General features: G+C 53.5%; 1 protein-coding gene across 2 annotated transcripts in view; it reads right to left on the bottom strand.

Moving 5' to 3' along the window:
• Positions 1-18,503, bottom strand: part of plxna1b (plexin A1b) — a 164,034-nt gene that overhangs the window by 126,496 nt on the left and 19,035 nt on the right. For both annotated transcript variants that reach the window (XM_068593452.1, XM_068593451.1), the window contains exon 2: positions 3,214-4,649. In XM_068593452.1, the coding sequence (XP_068449553.1) occupies positions 3,214-4,395 (1,182 nt within the window). In that variant the 5' untranslated portion in view covers positions 4,396-4,649. The remainder of the gene's footprint in view (positions 1-3,213; positions 4,650-18,503) is intronic.

Below are 18,503 nucleotides of genomic sequence, written 5' to 3' on the forward strand. Positions count from 1 at the left end.
TGATGAACAGTGTGTGTGTGTGTGTGTTTTATGACAGAGCTGCTTCTAATACGGCCAAACATTTGTGTTTCCTGAGAAACCCTCTCGCTGCGCCCGTAAACATCTCACCCTGATGACGGCCGGAGGCCAGAAATTATGAACCGGCACCATATGAGCTGACGGAGCCATCCATCACGGCTGTGTGGCTAACAGCTGTCCAGCGCTTCCTCAACCCCCCCCACGCCTCGCCCTCTCCACCCAACTATGGCCGGGTCAAACCAAACGGATTCACCCTCCACGCCGCTCGCTCCGATGCAGTCGAGGCGGCGTTTAAGAGATCCTGCATCTTAATTTATCGAGGGAGTGAAAATCTGGGTGTGGTTTAGCGCCAAAACACCAGTAGCTTAAATGCTAGCCGCTAGCCGCGAGCCGTGCAGCAGCAGATCAGCAGTTTAAACCTCCATGAGCTGGAAGTTCCTCCCTGACTTAAAGTCCAGCTGCTGCAGCGCTGCCGTCCCTTCGGCCTCGTCTGCGCTTCTCATTGTGTTTAGTCGTGTTGCTCCCACACCCAAAAATCTTCCCGAGCACGAGAGGTCAGATCCGAGGTCGCTCGGCCCGCTGGCTGAGGTTAAGGTGGGCGGCTGATGAGGTCACCGCCCGCCGACCCCTGCAGCGCCGCTGCTGTCCTGGGTCAGTCTTACGGCTCGTTTGGGACAACGGGGATTTTTTCAGAGGATGTTTTTTAGGTGGAGATGAATTATGAGTGAAAGTGTGAAAGTAACCCCTTATCACACACACACAAAAAATGCCAGTAGCCATGGTAACAGGCCTGACGGGGAGGAAGGCGATGGGAGGAGCTGTGGGACTCTGCTGAATAAATGTTACTAAAAATGAACACAATGCACGCCGGCTTCAAAAAGTATGACTTGGCAGACGCGCTTTCCCTGCTGCAGGCGGAGCTGATGAAGCTCGGTGTTTGACCTCACAGGTGATGCTGCGCCGCATCACAGGAAGAGGAAAACTCTTGGTCGTACTGACCTGAGCTCCACCAGCAAGAGCTCCTGCTGCAGCGGTGCAAAGGTCTAATTGAAATAAATGAGACGGTCTTTCGGCCTCACAGCTGTTGTCAGAGTGACGGCCCGAAGACAGCGAAGCACCGGAAACAAAGGAAGGAGGACGACCGCTGAACAGGAAGAAGAGCTCACCGAGACAATGAGGTGGAAGAGAGGAAGAAAGGGAGGTGACAGAGGACTCGGCCGGGTCGTCTCCATCACTTACACAACAACACACACCTGAGCATACACACACCTGAGCACACACACACCTGAGCACACACTCCAATGAAGACCTCCAGAGGAAAGTTTCCTTCCAAGGCGGCCGCTGCATTGAATGCAACGCGGTGAATGGTCTGTGTGTGTGTGTGTGTGTGCGTGTGTGTGTAAGTGTGTGTACGTGTGCATGCATGTGTGTGTGCGTGCATGTGTTTGTGTAACTGTGCGTGTGCATGCATGTGTGTGTGTGTTTAAGTGTGCGTGCGTGCATGTGTGTGAGTGAGTGAGTGTATGTGTCTGTGAGTGTGTGTCTGTGTGTGTAAGTGTGCGTGTGTGAATGTGTGCGTGTGTGCATGTGTACGTGTGCAAGCATGTGTGTATGTGCGTGCATGTGTTTGTGTAACTGTGTATGTGTGTGCATGTGTGTGTGTGTGTGCGTGCGTGCGTGTGCGTGTGTGAGTGTGCGAGTGTGTGCATGCGAGTGAGTGAGTGTGTGTGTGTGTGTGTGAGTGTGCGAGTGAGCGTGTGTGTGTGTGTGTGGACACCTGCCAGTAAAGAATTGTGTGCGCTGACATTTAAAGAAAAAGCTTTAAAAGCGGCGTTTTAATTGAGCTGTTTTAGGAGCGAGATCAGACGGAGGAGGAGGTCGAACACTTAACACGCCGAGATGGAACGGAGACAGAAGGGTTTTTATTTTGGTAGCAGAAGCAGAGAGAAGAGAGCGAGGCGTGAAAGCCAGAGAAGACAAAAGGACGAGAGCAGGTATGTTCACATAGAGGAGACCAGACTGTGTGCGGTTGTGTAGTAGTGTCTTAAGGTCTCTACTGAGAGAGAGTGTGTGTGTGTGTGTGTGTGTGTGTGTGTGTGTGTGTGTGTGTGTGTGTGTGTGTGTGTGTGTGTGTGTGTGTGTGGTCCTCTGTAACGCATGCAGGGCCATGCACCGTGGATCAGTTAGCAAAACCAAGTCTAGCTCATGCCGTCCCCCAGGATGCCACACTGCAACACACCCAACCATACTGTGTGTGTGTGTGTGTGTGTGTGTGTGTGTGTGTGTGTGTGTGTGTGTGTGTTCTACTCCTGAGTGACATTTCACAAATCCAGGTGACTGGGCTAATGATGTCCCCGCCTGACTAAATCAAAGCACCAAGAGGTTGTGCAGACGGTGGAAAATGGAGAGAAAGAAGTGTAGAAGTAGAAGACGGCAGCAGAAAAGAAATACGAGCCGCTCACACTTCACACGAGCCGCTGCAGCCGGCAGCGGCTCGTGTGAACGACTGTAACACGAGACCAGGATTCAATTAGCAGGAACACGGAAAGAAAGGAGGAGGAAGAGGAGGAAGAGGAGGAATTGACAGTTTCAGGAACATCAAGACCTCTTTAATGTCCTAACTCCTACTGTTTGTGCAAGTGTGCGTGTGTGTATGTGCATGTATGTGTGTGCGTGTGTTTGTGTACATGCATGCGTGTGTGCGTGTAGGTGTGTGTGCATGCACGTTTGCATGCGTGTGCCCTTGCGTGTGTATGTGTGAGTTTGAGTGTCTGTGCGTGCATGTGTGTATTTGTATGTGCATGCATGTGTTTGTGTGAGTGTGCATGTGTGTGCGTGCGTGCTTGTGCATGCGTGCACGCTTTTGTGTATGTATGTGTGTGTGCATGTGTGCTCGCTTTTGTGTATGTATGTATTTGTGCATAAATGTGTGCACGCGTGTACGCTTTTGTGTATGTGTGTGTGTGTGTGTACACTCGTGTAAGCTAAGCAGGATATATTTTCAGCAGCGTTTCTTGAGTAAAGGTTCTGCATGCTTGCTAAAGCAGCAGCAGCATCCTGATCCAGTCGGCATCAATGTCAACATCTCACCACAGAAATGAAACGTAATATAAAACACGGGCCTCTCCACTGATAAGGAAGAGGATTCGCGCTCTGCAGAACTCAAGAAGTCACAAAGAAGAGATTTGAGCTCACCGAGTTGATGCAGGCGAGCTCCTTGTTGAGCAGCCAGGGCAGCGACAGCTTCCCGTAGCCCTTGTAGCACGACTGGATCCTCTCCTTGATCTTCTCTTTGATCTTCTTCAGGGTGAACAGGCACAGCGCCGACTCCTTGGGCGGTTTGGCCCGGTTCTTCTGACCCTGGGAGAAGACCGTGAACAGGATGTCCTCGTTCTCGGAGATCCCCAGAGACTTGGCCAGCTCGCGGCCCGGCCGGGCCAGGAAGGCGTCCTGCACCAGCCGGTACTCCACTCCGTCCTTGGTGCAGCCGATGGGGAACTCCACGTACGAGTAGAACTTGGGGTCGTCCACGCAGAGCCGCACTATTTTGGAGGTGAAGAACTGCTCCCCGCTGGCGTCGGGCGAGGTCAGCTGGGTGTCCAGCTGCATGGTCAGATAGTAGACGAACTGCTCGCTGCTGAAGCTGTAAACGTAGTAGATGTCGAAAGCGGGGAACTTGGACAAAGTGTCCGAGGGGATCTTCAGCTGAGAGGAGACGAACTCGTCCTGGTAGACGAAGCTGAACATGTCGGCGTTCTCCTCGTTCTCCATCAGCTTGCGGCTGGACAAGGTGGGGAAGTACTCGGACTTGCCGTCGATGGGCGTGCCTATGAACAGCTTGCTGGTCGGGCTGTGGGCGGAGCTTATGATGACCCCGGACATGGTCCCGGACTCCGCCACGCTGGAGAGGTAGTGCTCCTTGCGGTGGTGGGGCTCGCCCAGCTTGAAGAGGTCGTCCAGGCGGAGGAACTGGCAGATGCCCTGCGAGGTGCTGCCGCAGGCGATGAGGCGGTTCTGGGCGTAGTCCACGAGCAGCAGCTTGTTCACGTTGGGGGTCTGGGCCAGGTCGTGGGGGCAGGACTGGACACTGGGCGGCGGGTAGCACTTCTCGTTGTCCACCACCGGGCCCGTCATGTGGCTGCGCAGCTTGGTCAGGTTGCTGGACAGCTTGAAGATCCAGTTGACGGCTCCCACGTAGACCTCTCCGGTTTTGTTGTGGATGGCCAGGTGCGTGAGCCCCGACTCGGTGGGGGCGAAGCGTTTGTTGGGCGGAGGTTGGCCTCCGGAGGAGGAGGAGCACGTGATCAGCAGGAGGCCGAAGAGGAGGAACAAGTTCCCCTGGCCAGGGGAAGCCGCTGACCGGGCGAGGGGGCACATACCTGGGCGGTGCAGGGGCGGGGCTTAGGGGGACGGGGAAGGATAAAGAGGAGAGGAAGAGGAGGAGGAGTCCAAGTGCTGGTCCCAAGTCAGCGTTTTCTTTGGGTTCCACTCTTCTGTCTGGGAATTCGGGGACACAGCTGGAGGGAGAGAGCGAAGGATGGGGAGCTGGGCAACCAAACTCCTATTGATCCGCCGTCCTGCTGTCAGCGGTGCAAGCCGTCATCCGGAGCGTCATCGGCAGCGTGGGAGCCCTGAAGACAGAGGAAGAGCACCGTGAGCGTTTCCTATTGATTATGCATCAGGCAGGCAGGGAAAAGACTCACAAATTACACCGACAAAATGAGAATAGAAAATCTTTTTTTTTTTTAAATCAAGCTGACATTTGGCCCAGGCATAAATAAATAATATCAAATCAAGTCTGGAAGGCAAATGTGTGTCTGCATTTAATTAGGACTGAAGATAGCAGAGGAGGCTTATTAAAGGCTCTGCACACACGAGGGGAGATGGAGCCAGCGAACAGATTTACAACATTCAGCTCTTTTCATATTCCATAACTTTCCTATGGTCGCTCAGGTTGGAGGCATGCGTTCAGCAAAGAAAAGCCAGAGGGCAACGTCACGCCGACAGCGAGGAATCTATCGCCCGGGTCCGCTCCGAGGTGGCGGCAGCATCAACACACTCGACGGTCGCGTCGCCACTTGTTGTCGCTCATGCAACACACCGATACGAACGCTGCACAAGGGTCCGTGTCTCACACAACCGGCCCCGCCCCCTCCCGTCGGGCAGCGACCACATGCAGCACCCTCACGACCTGCCTGTGTGATTCAACAACGTTATACCCGTGAAGGCGACCTCGTCTTTCTTCTGAACCGGACCCCCCGAGCGCCTCGCTGCAGGCGGATGAACCCGGATCAACTTCTGCTGCAACGCGGCGACGCATCACAGAGGAAAACCAACAACGTTCACGCTCACGTAGCAGGAAACAGCACCGGGGAACAGAGACGGCTCTATTTCACAGTCTGTGCCGCCATCATACCCGAAGTGGAGGCAGAAGGGTTTACACAGAGTACAGGGAGGAGGGGAGGAGGAGTCAAAGGGGAGAGGATCTGCTCTTTTGGGGTTTGCCGGGCGCGAGCTGCTGCTGCCGCTCGACAGGCCAATAGTGTTCCTGCAACAGCGGGACATTAGTTCTCCTGTAAATGCTGATTATGCAAAACAGGACGCGACTCTCCGAAGGGACCCCGTGCTTCAATTTCACCTTGACTATCAATGTGTCTGCAGGAAGGGTGTTTTATGACCACGCTGACGTCGGGAAAGATGAGAGACGAGGAAGAGGAAGATGGGAGGCAGGAACGTGAGATTGAGGATAGAAAGGTGGGAGGCGAACGGGAACGCAGGTTTTCCTTTCTTCCTCTCTTTATCTCCGTCCTCTAGCGATCCATCCATCAATCACGGCACACACAGGTCAGCGTGGTCAGTTTACCGAGAGCTTTCCTCTTCAGCTTTATACAGTAAACACTCAAGAGGGAGAAAAGTGCTCTTTTGGATGCATCGAAATAATTAAACATCTCAGTAAGAGGAGTCGTTAAATCGCACATCAATTTTAGTCGTCGCTGCTGCTGCAAAGAGCGAGAAAGAGACAGAGCGGGCGGTGAGGGGGGAGGAAGAGCAGCGGCGATGTTCATGGAATAGCAAACCATAGCTCAGCTGAGACAACGCCGGCCGGGTTCAGGGAGAGGTGGTGTCATCCAATTTTCACAAATGAAAAGGCCAGGAGAAGAAGTGCAGGAGAGATGAAAAGCAAGGCGAGGAAGAGGAAGAGGAAAAGAGGAAAGGGAGGGGGGAGGAGGAAGGAGCAAGCAGGAGGCAGAGAGGAGGATGAACATTCACAGAGCGACGCAGCAGCAGACACAGCGTTTTAATCAGAGCTCTACCTGCGTTCATATGGAGCGGCGGGGGAGCCGGTGGTTTGATGCTCCTCTGAGAGGTACCAGCAGACGGTCACACCCTCGCTCTCCACTCTGTGAGATTAAAACCACTCGACGCCGACGCCGCTACATGAGCAATGAAAGAGACGAGCCAGCCGATGAAACTTAAATATAAAATAAACTAATTTCTTGCAGCCGCACCGCGCCATGAGAGCAGATGCCAACTGAAGGAGCGGCGGCACGTAGAGCGACCCGGACGCCTCGTTTCTCCTTTGTCATTTCCGGGTGAGGGAAAGAGACAACGAGGCGGAGTGAGAGAGCGAGGGAACGAGAGATAAAGAACTGGTAAAGTAGGCGCACAACACATTGCATGCAGGACCTGTGATCTACACCAAGACGATGACATCACAGCGTCCACTTTGACGAATACTATGTATGATAATCATGTCTTCACCCGCTCCTCCTCTCTTCAAGATGGTGGACCAGCTTCACCAACACGCTCCCTCTTTCTTCTCAGATTTTTCACCATTTTCTCCGGCGACAGCCTTATCCCTTTAAAGCCTCTTCAATTTCAATTTCCTCCCGAGCTAAAGTGGAATGGTGGAAGAGAGCTGAAACAAGGCTGCGAGCGATATCTGGCACCATCGAGGAAAAACATGTCAATCATTTTGGGGCCGGAGCTCGGCGGCGGCTTCTGGGACCGGGCGGCCGCCGCATCGGAGCAGCCGAGGCCGTTATCACATCGGGGGGGGAAAAGCCTCAGAGAGAGGCGCTGTCAGGGGCCGGGGTGATTGGATTCGATATCGGGACGCCCGATCAATTGACAGGCCTGTACGGAGTCCCGATGGGCATTGGGGATTGGAGTGAGGGATTGAAAAGGGAGGTGGAAGACATAACAGAGAGGGAGCGGCTCAGAAAGGAGCGGTCCTGATTTCATTTTGTTTATTTGGCTTAAGAGCGGCGGTGACTCCTGAGAAGAAATGGGGGCGCTCTCAAGAACGTTGTGGGGAAATTCCACAAGTTGTTGAGGCGGCGAGCTGAGCTGGATCAACTCCCTCTCTCTCTGATAGCGGTTTGCCGCTCCGGCCCGGAGCCCCGCTGATGTATTGCCAGTGGCAGATCAATTACAGCGCTCGCCGCTGGAGGGGAGGACGAGGAGGAGAAGGTGGCGAGAGAGGGACGGCGACGGGGAGGATGGACGAGTGGCTCTCCACCCTCGCGTCACCACATGTGGGACACATCTGGGACGAGAGGGAGAGGTGACAGGGTGGGATTGAGGGTTTAAAAATCAAGAAGGAAAACTCATTCAGAGAGACGGACGTGCGAGAAAGAGGGAGAGCCTCTGAAAATTAATGCAAATTGTAAAGACACACACACTCTCATGTGTGCACAAAGTCAATTATTGTAACCCAACCACAGCCGATTGAAGAGGTGTTCAAGAGACACATACTGGGCATTTCAACCCACACACACACTCACACACCAGCTGCAGACATCCTCCCCTCTGTGCACAAAAAGGTCTCCATGTACACACACAAACACATGAGGTATGTGCATGCAAATCTCACAGACGGAAACCTAATGGGTCCCGATCTTAAGCTGCCCTCCGCCCCTTCACTCAGCAACCAACACACTCCAGAGGTTGGAGATTGGAAGAAAAAAAAGAGCCGGGGTGAGGGGCGGGTGGAGGATTGAGCGGCACACGAGGAGGCGGATGGAGGGGTGGGGGGTGGAGGAGGTAAGACGGAAGGAGAGCCAAACCCTGAAGCCTAAATCCTCTCCCAGGGTCTAATCTCACCGCCACTATCTGCATATGGGGAAAAATGGATTACCATCCCCCGACACTGTGACGCACGGGTGGATTGAAGGAGGGATGGGTGGCAATCCCTGGAAGGACACACAACCAGTCTGACTGACCGTGGTACAGAGGAGACGATGTGGGTGTAGCGCTCTAAAGTACAGCCACACACACTGCAGGCCGGCCGTGTGCAGCCCGGTGAGCCCACAAGAGGCTGAAGTCCATCCCTTTAGAGGCCGACGTCCGAACCCGCTAGAGGCCACGTCCGAACCCGCTAGAGGCCGACGTCTGAACTCACTGGAGGCCGACATCCCGCTAGAGGTCGACGTCTGAACCCGCTAGAGGCTGACGGCCGAACCTGCTGGAGGCCGACGTCAGTCCCTCTAGAGGCCGACGTCCGAACCCGCTAGAGGCCGACGTCCGAACCCGCTAGAGGCCGACGTCCGAACCCGCTAGAGGCCGACGTCCGAACCCGCTAGAGGCCGACGTCTGAACCCGCTAGAGGCCGACGTCTGAACCCGCTAGAGGCCGACGTCTGAACTCACTGGAGTCCGACATCCCGCTAGAGGCCGACGTCCGAACCCGCTAGAGGCCGACGTCCGAACCCGCGAGAGGCCGACGTCCGAACCCGCTAGAGGTCGACGTCCGAACCCGCGAGAGGCCGACGTCCGAACCCGCGAGAGGCCGACGTCCGAACCCGCTAGAGGTCGACGTCCGAACCCGCTAGAGGTCGACGTCCGAACCCGCGAGAGGCCGACGTCCAAACCCGCTAGAGGCCGACGTCCGAACCCGCTAGAGGCCGACGTCCGAACCCGCTAGAGGCCGACGTCCGAACCCGCTAGAGGCCGACGTCTGAACCCGCTAGAGGCCGAAGTCCGTCCCCTCAGAGGCCGACGTCCGCCTTGATAGAGGCCGACGTCTGAACTCACTAGAGGCCGACGTCCGAACCCGCTAGAGGTCGACGTCTGAACCCGCTAGAGGTCGACGTCTGAACCCGCTAGAGGTCGACGTCTGAACTCGCTAGAGGCCGACGTCCGTCCCCATTCGAGGCGGCCTCTGGGCTGGAAGAGTCCTCTCAACACCAGAAATATCAAATCTAAACACTGACACAAAGCAATCTCTCTGCCCGCTGAGGATTATCACACAGCGTCTACATTATTGCAATAAACTGGCGTATTATCAAAGAACACGCAGCCCATTTGTCACTGTCCACAGAGATGTGTTCAGAAAGGTCCTCATTTTTCAATAAAAGCTGGATGACAACGGAGTAGATATTAATAACGTATGGATAGCATTTTTAGAGCGCCCTTGGGGGAAATATTAGCAGTATTAACAGTCAGCCTGAGATGTGATATTCCTTTTTGTGTCATTACTTCATACCATTACTTTATTAGCAAGGAAAAAAGAGTGACAAAAAGACATTTAGCGGTGAGAACATCCTGCAGACGAGCGCCTTCAAAGAGCCAACATCAACCGGCCTGCATCGTGTTCACGTCCTCCAGCGAGCCCAGACCAGCGCCAGCAGAGGTACGGCTGGCTTCAGGAGGTCGGACAACAAAGGAGTTTTATACGCTGTGATATCGTGTGTCGTTTCCTTCCTGCGTTGGCTCGAGAAGCAGCTGACTGGCAAGTCTGACGGCGAATAAAAAGTCCTGATGAGTTCAGTTTTAGTGCCAACGTAAATCAGTTCAGTGGAGGACGACCGCCGGTGCCCTTTCCCTCTGTGTGGCCCGCCAAAACAAATGCCTTGGTCTGTGTGTGTGTCTGTGTGTGTGTCTGTGTGTGTGTTGGAAAGTCAGACTTTCCAGCCATGCTCCTGGATTATAAAACCTGGTCTCTACCTGGAGGAAACTCTGACCGGTCCTCCTGAGCTCTCCTTTAGTTTGCTGAAGTGCATTATCCCAAAATAAATGCTTTACAGCAGAATGAATGCTTTACAGCAGAATAAATGCTTTACAGCAGAATGAATGCTTTACAGCAGAATAAATGCTTTACAGCAGAATAAATGCTTTACAGCAGAATAAATGCTTTACAGCAGAATAAATGCTTTACAGCAGAATGAATGCTTTACAGCAGAATAAATGCTTTACAGCAGAATAAATGCTTTACAGCAGATGCTTTTACAAGCTCCGTTTCATGGAATAATACAATCTGAAGATTGTAAAATGATTATTGTTATTATATTTTAGAAAGGATCATGAGCCACAGCGTTGTAAAACACACAATAATAATAAACAATCGTTAATAAAAACATGAAAAGAGACACCACGGCCCGTTAAACTGTAATAATCTGAATAGTTTTCACTGCCTAATCGGCGTGTTTCTCAGGCTCGAACCAGCAGCCGGCACGAGGAACAGACACACAACCCACACACACACACAACAGACACACAACCCACTCACACGTGGAGCTGCAGCGGCAATAAGTGCAACGACAACTGCTCTCCGACACCCAGCGCGCCCTGTGGATAACTGACACGAGTGCCTGTGTGTGTGCATGTGCGTGTGTGTGTGTGTGTGTGTGTGTGTGTGTGTGTGTGTGTGTGTGTGTGTGTGTGTGTGTGTGTGTGTGTGAGACAGCTGCCACTCCGAGACAGTAGACAGACTGTGGGCACGACATCACACACATTCCTCCACTCCTCGTTCCCCACGACAATAAACGCTCACACACTCTTGTGTTTTCAGAGGTAAATGGGATTACATGTGGACAGACGTTACTTCACACATACAAGTGTGCAGTAATGTGTGTGTCTGTGTGTGTCAGTCAGTCACAAATGTGTGCACGAGCACCAGCGTTTATCTGTTGTGTTGCATTTATTAAATATGAGACTAAGGGAGAAAAGGGTTGTCGGCTCCTTTAAAATGAGGCCACACACACGCACACGCACACACACACACACACACACGCACACACACACACACACACACAGTGACCACTGCGACCTCACTTCAAGTCGGCTCAAAAGCCACCTCATCAAACAAACGCACAACATGTATACACGTGTAAAAAGGTAGTGTGTGTGTGTGTATATTTATGAACGTTGTTTCTGATGTGGAGCACCCCAGGGTGTCTAATTACACACAGAGAGCAGACACACTGTACTTGTCTGCATCTTCACACGTTCTTGCCCTCAGTTCTCAGAGAACCGGCTCTGGTCTCCTGCGTCCTGCACCTCGAATGACTCGTGTGACGCTGCAGGAGCCCGAAGAAAAAGACGAGCCGATTGTCTAGAAACTGAAACACGGGCTCAACGTTTTCTCCCCGTTTCCTCTCTCGCGGGTGAAATTCCTGGAAAAACAAAGCGCTTCGTTCCAGCTGCTGAGACGGAGGGAAGCAGCCGTCGTGCAAAAACCTGCCCACGTTCAAAAAATGGAGCACAGAAACACACAAACACACAGACACACAAACACAGCGATGCAGGCACCGTCAGATTAGTGGTTTACTCTTAATCTCTCGACTGTGTTTGTGTGACTGGGTCTTTCTTTCCATGACAAATCCTGTCTGTCTGTGTGTGTGTGGGTATGTGTGTGTGTGGAAGGGGGAGGGGTGTGTGTGTGTGTGTGTGTGTGTGTGTGTGTGTGTGTGTGTGTGTGGTAGGTGATATGTAGGTCAGGGCCACAATGTGCCTGATACGAGTCACACAGTAACAGTTCGTTGAACGTTTCCCGCTCGGCGCTGCCCTTCGCTCTGCGGCGGCGTGCAGGCGGCGGCCGTCCGTGGCGTTCAGAGAACGGCAGAGCCGGTGACGCCACGCGGCGGCAGCAGGTTGTCGGCTGGGCGTCATCCTCCATACGGAGGCGCACATCATCCACATGTCTTGTGGCGCTGGATTAAATCTTTCAGAATGAAATTAACCGACATTTGCAACTTCAAAGTCTTGCACGCTGAAGAACTGCATCTAGATTTTTGCTTCATTCACCAGATTAATCGATCGAGCTAATCTAGCATCTGCTTTTGCTTCGCCTACTGTCAGCTGCGCAGCTCTCGTCCCGTTTGACATTTGACAGATTTGAGAGAAGCTCGCTCAGAGAAGAAGCAGAGCTCGGCCTGGCGATGCTCACCAGACACGTCCGGGGGATTGTTGACCTGAAACTCCACCAAAAACAAACACACTCTTCACTCAGGATGCACCAAGCTGAACGTCACAGTCCAAACCTGCTCCTGCACACATATTTTAGGAAACGACCCAGTGGAGTGTGCATGGTGCGAGGCGCCTTCGCCGCTAATCACAAACCCAGCGTGAATTAAAATGGCCTCCAGCAACTCCAATCAGCTCTGAGCAACGCCGTCACAATGGAGGTCAACAGACAGTCACTCCACACAGGCAGGCTGTGGCCGCAGCACTCAGCTTTTATTTGCATATTTTATTTCATAACTTTATCGTGCACATAAATGATCAAATATTGTTCATAAATGCGCTGCTCCGAGCTCCTCCTCATGGCACCGGCACCGAGCGGTAAGCGCGTGGCAGCCGTCAGACAGGCGGCGCGTCTGCAGCCCGTCTGCAGCCCGTCTGCGGCACGTCTGCGCAGGCGTGGCGAGTTTGCCACGTGTCTGCCGTGAGTGCCGAACAGCGGCAAGCAAAGGTCACTCGACGAGAAGCTGACAAGCTGAGTGGGTGGAGCCACATTTCCTCAATCAGTTTTATGATCATAGTATGGAGGAGCTGCGTTTTCTTTCTTCTTGTGTCAATACTTAACTGTACAAATAGATATATTAGATAGATAGGTGTCACAAACTGCCAGTGCCAGGAGCTGTCAGAGAAGAGCCCCGACTAGTCAGGTAATTGCCACCAATAGTCAGGGAGGTGCCACCACTAGGACAAGGTAGTCAGGGAGGTGCCACCACTAGGGCAAGGTAGTCAGGGAGGTGCCACCACTAGGGCAAGGTAGTCAGGGAGGTGCCACCACTAAGGAAAGGTAGTCAGGGAGGTGCCACCACTAAGGAAAGGTAGTCAGGGAGGTGCCACCACTAGGGCAAGGTAGTCAGGGAGGTGCCACCACTAAGGAAAGGTGGTCAGGGAGGTGCCACCACTAAGGAAAGGTAGTCAGGGAGGTGCCACCACTAGGGCAAGGTGGTCAGGGAGGTGCCACCACTAGAGGCAGGTAGTCAGGGAGGTGCCACCACTAAGGAAAGGTAGTCAGGGAGGTGCCACCACTAAGGAAAGGTAGTCAGGGAGGTGCCACCACTAGGGCAAGGTAGTCAGGGAGGTGCCACCACTAGGGCAAGGTAGTCAGGGAGGTGCCACCACTAGGGCAAGGTAGTCAGGGAGGTGCCACCACTAGGGCAAGGTAGTCAGGGAGGTGCCACCACTAGAGGCAGGTAGTCAGGGAGGTGCCACCACTAGAGGCAGGTAGTCAGGGAGGTGCCACCACTAGAGGCAGGTAGTCAGGGAGGTGCCACCACTAGAGGCAGGTAGTCAGGGAGGTGCCACCACTAGAGGCAGGTAGTCAGGGAGGTGCCACCACTAGAGGCAGGTAGTCAGGGAGGTGCCACCACTAAGGAAAGGTAGTCAGGGAGGTGCCACCACTAAGGAAAGGTAGTCAGGGAGGTGCCACCACTAAGGAAAGGTAGTCAGGGAGGTGCCACCACTAGGGGCAGGTAGTCAGGGAGGTGCCACCACTGAGCAAAGGTAGTCAGGGAGGTGCCACCACTAAGCAAAGGTAGTCAGGGAGGTGCCACCACTAGGAGACAGATAGTCACCAATAGGAGACAGGTAGTCATCACTAGAGGACAGGTAGTCACCACTAGAGGACAGGTAGTCACCACTAGAGGACAGGTAGTCACCACTAGAGGACAGGTAGTCACCACTAGAGGACAGGTAGTCACCACTGAAGGACAGGTAGTCACCACTAGAGGGCCAGCAGTCAGGCAGGTGCCGCTGAGTCGCCGCTTTCCCGTCACCTGGCTGGCACTTGCCACACGCCTGCCACACGCCTGCCGCGGCCTCGCCGCTGCCAGTAATGGCGCTGGCCGTCTCTCCCTTCTGTTCCGACCTGAACATTCCTCGCCGCCTGTCTTCTTCTCCCTGCTGACTTCACTTCAGTGGAATGCAGGCCGCTCTGCCCGAAACAGCCCGTCTTCAAACCCCTCCTACTTTCTCTCCCTCGCACCCTCCACCTATGAGTTTGATTGACCTTTGACCCCCCCAGAGGGCCGGGGTGGACTCGTGCTGCACCGCGTTTTAAAACCTTGCCAGAGAGTGTTGGTTGTTGTAAATCCTCTGTGAGGACCGGAGCTGTCGACGGGTGGAAGAGGAGCCGCTCCAAGGAGAAAGGTATAAAAAAGAATCACCGTCTCCTTTTGTTTTAACGGCACCATAAAAGGTAGCCTCTCCCCTTCCTGGACTCACTGCTCATGGAGACCACCGACAGCGGCAGCGTACGGATGAAGGCCCCGCTCTCCCTGGGATTACACAAGTATTCGTAGATGATGCATCAGCTATGAACCAACAGCAAGAGGAGTTCATGAGAAATGAGAAAAAAACGCCGAGGTCAACTCGATCCAAAGTACAATCTGTTCTGGTTTCGGTGTCGACGGGAACAAAGTGACCCAACCCACATCTCTAGATAAACACCGTCAAAGCCAGAGTCCTTTTTTATTGATTTCCCTCTTGAGATTACATCACAGAGACCTGAGCGCTCCACAGAGTTGACACGAGTCCAAGACTTCCTCTCCTCGGCTGTGGAGTCCTCCGGTGACCCCGCCACCCTCGATCCGCTCCGCTCTCATTGAAGTGTATCGAAACAGACACACAACTGACCATCTGCTCGCCCTTTTTTGTTCTCGCCGCAGTCTGAAAACATGACGACATCACCCAGAAACAAGTTTACACTAATAAATGTCCTGCCTTGTTGAAATGACAGCACTCATGAGCACGGAGTGGATCTGGGCTGGTTCACTATCGACTCCGACAGCATCCCGATCCATCTCTGTCCATTAAGGGCCGCGTCGTCTCCGGATGTGTGCTATTGAGCAGTATTAGTAACCGTATCATTGGCTATGACCGCACGGCTCTATCCAATGCTCTAAATGCTTTAAGGCCGGCGTGTGGCTTGTGTCACATGGTGTTTGGCAAATTAATGTCCACAGATGGATCTCGAGACATCGGGTCAACGCAGGGGGAATGTGGGTTTGAGGAGGGAAGCGGGTCGACTCGAGTGTCACAGTGTACCATTACGCCGATGTTTAATTCGCTGTATTTGCAATAGAAAATAAACAGGATTCATCCGCTTTTGTTCTGCAAGAAACTCAACACAAACACACACCCTCACGGTCAAACTCGTGACAATGCGGGAAGATGTGCGACAACACAAACACACTAAAAACAAAGACACTCAGCGGGACGGGGCGGCTCTTTGTGTCCCGCTCTTATATCGGAGTCATGTGAGGCCAACGCCAATTATCTTCAGTCGCGCCGTTGCGGAGCTGAAACAAAAGGAAGCTCGTCTATCCCGACCGTTTTTAGCTCAGGAGATATTCAGCCAGCAGACAGCGAGTGTGTGTGTGTGTGTGTGTGAGTAGAGAGAGAGACAATAGAGGCCTGTGAGCTCAGGCGACTTCCTGCCTCGTCCCACATCATCAGTACATACTGTATAGCCGGTGGAGCGCGACGCACAGCGCCGCATGCATCGCCGCTCCGCCACAGAGCCGCTGTGCATGAAACGTGGGCGTGTGACTAATGCCTCAGTCCACCACCACGCGTACAGCACTTCTTTAAACTGCCTGGCCTCTTTAACGACGTACTAAATGTCCAATCAGTGCCATCTAACCCACCAAAACCTTCTCCGGATGGAGGAAAAGTAATACGGAGAAGAGACTGATGAGAGGAGGGAGATGGAGCGAGGCAGGCAGCGACAATCAGCCAGGAGATGAGCAGATGAGGGAAAATGGTTGCAGGTGAAAAGGCGAGGTGATAGAAATGGAGAGAAAAGAGGGAGAGACAGACGGGTGAGATGAGAGGAGTGGGCGATAGCTTTTCAGAGGGCCGGCGAGGCGGAACGAGGAGGAATGGGGGCAGATAAGAGGAGAGGAGGAGCTGAAAGGGAAACTTTTCCTCTCAGCGAGAGAGTAACCGAGTGTCACATGACTACAACACGGCTTCAACTGAGACCAAGTCCTCCAAGATGGACACCCTGAACGGGCTCCACATGCCGAAGGTGCTTTATCGCTACGTTAAACAACAGGAGCTGGGAAGCATTTTGTTATGGCTGAAAGCTGCACGAGAGAGAAACAAGAGCATCTCACGTGATGCTCGTTGACTTCTTCTTTTTGTTACTCGCTGCCTTGTCGAGGCAAATCCAGGTCAGCCAGACTCTGGTAGGTTTCACCAGCATCACAGCCCCGCAGCTCCTTTCTTTTCCTTTTTTTAAACCTGCGAGTCTTTGGTGTGAATATTCTCCCACAGTCTTTTTGTGTCTCATTGTAATCACGTTAACATCTAATGGGAAAATGTACCCTCTGTGAGAGAATTGGGCCGGATCTAAAACAGGATGTGAAGGAAACGCTATTGTTCACAGGGACATAATGTAGTTATAACGAGGAAAACAGAACATGTGGACTGTTGGTGTGGAGCAGATATAACCATCCGCTGCTGCACCGGTGTATGAGAATGTGGAAGCATCATCACACAGGTTTGGCTGGAGGTAAAGCGGATGTCTTTGACGAACCACCCGACGGCCTTCCTGCCAAAATACATGGTGCATATCTAAATCTCCCTCCTCAGGCCACGCAGAGAAAGCAGGATTCAATCAGATGCGTGAAGTCGGGATCAGAGGCGTCGGAGAGGCAAAGGGAGGCCGGGTGGACCGGTCGGCCCAGAAAGACGAGTCGCTTCAGTCTCAGATTCACAACACAAGAAACCTCAGCACACGCTCACCAGGTCACATGACGCAGTCTCTCAACCCGACGACCGCACGATTCAACGCTGCCGCTCGGGTCAACAGGGTGTGTGTGTGTGTGTGTGTGTGTGTGTGTCCTGAGTTTACATTGGCGTCGACCGAGGGAGGGAGGAACTGTAAATGAAAATAAAGGAGAAGCAATGGGACGGGACGACGGGCCAAAGTGTTACAGCAACAGGGCCGGGACGAGGAGGAGGAGGAGGAGGAGAGAGGAGGAGGGACAGAAATGTGAGTGCAGAGGAAGAGCGATAAGGAGAGGCATGTGGGGGAAGATGAGAGGACGAGTGGTGAGAGAGAGGAATGCCTGAGACAAAGAGGGGAGAGGAGGAGAGACGAGGGACTAAATATATTGGCGTCTTTTCAACACACCACCGGGCTGAGGATGAAGAGTCTGCAGCCTGCAGCCGCACACATGACCTTGTTGTTGTGCGCGCGCCAACTGTTTGTCGAGAGGATGGAGGAGGAAGACAAACTCCTCCCCCGAAGCCGCACGAAGAGGGTCCCCCGACCGAGGAGCCGCATGAAGCCGCTAGCTTAGCGTTAGCGGAGCATGTCGCCGCACATCAACGCCGCCGCCTCTCTGGGGGCGCGCTCATCGCCCGAGAAGAAATACTGCGCTCCCCGCGGTTCTAAATGTGTTTAAACGTTATTTGCCCGAGTCGGATTAAGTTTCTATTGCAGGCTGCCGAGTAAGCGCCCCCCGCCCTCCCTCCTCCACCTCTGAACCTCCACTCGCTGCGCCCGCCGCCTCGCCGTAGTGTACGAATACATCACACCGATACGGGCCAGGCAAATGAGCTGCCATGTTGCACGGCGCCCCGGGGACCCACTGCCACTCACGGCGCCCCACCGCTCGCTTATTTCAGCCGCTCGGCGCCGCTCACGGAGCAGATTGAGAATACGGCCGAGGGGTTATTTTGCGAGCCGCTACTGGGACGCCGTTTGGGTGTTTATGCTCGCGAGGCCCGTCGGATTCAAAGTGAAGTCGATGGCGTCTGTAACGACGGCAGAGCCGTGGAGAACACGGCATGCTGGGACGTGACGGTGGAAAATGGACAAAGGGGCTTCGGTTCTGCCGTTTAGAGTCCTGCGGGACTGCGCCGGATGTCAAAGTCAGCGTGTTAATGTCACAACAACACAGGTAATCAATATCAATAAGAATATCTGCAGCCGCAATACGAAGCACAGGAAAGCCAACGCTTGACATCACCAGCTCAGTTATCGTCCTCTTCAGCAGCTCAGATCAAGCTTTGCCCTCAAACCGCCGGCTGATCGGACTTCATACGAGCAACCTTTTGTTCTCCTCGCAGCACTTTGCAGAGCAGGATCAGTTCCACAAAGCTCAGGAATTAAACCACAACCTAATATGTCTCTGCTACAAGTGGGCCTTGACCTATTATTTGACAAACGCTTCTTGATAATGGGATTCCGCACTAAGCCGGTCTCCATCGCCGCGCCGCAATCCACTTCCCTCCGCG

This window comes from Clinocottus analis, unplaced genomic scaffold (assembly GCF_023055335.1).
Source record: "Clinocottus analis isolate CAN_PGR_092001 unplaced genomic scaffold, fCliAna1.0.p SCAF_3, whole genome shotgun sequence".
Classification (NCBI taxonomy): domain Eukaryota; kingdom Metazoa; phylum Chordata; class Actinopteri; order Perciformes; family Cottidae; genus Clinocottus; species Clinocottus analis.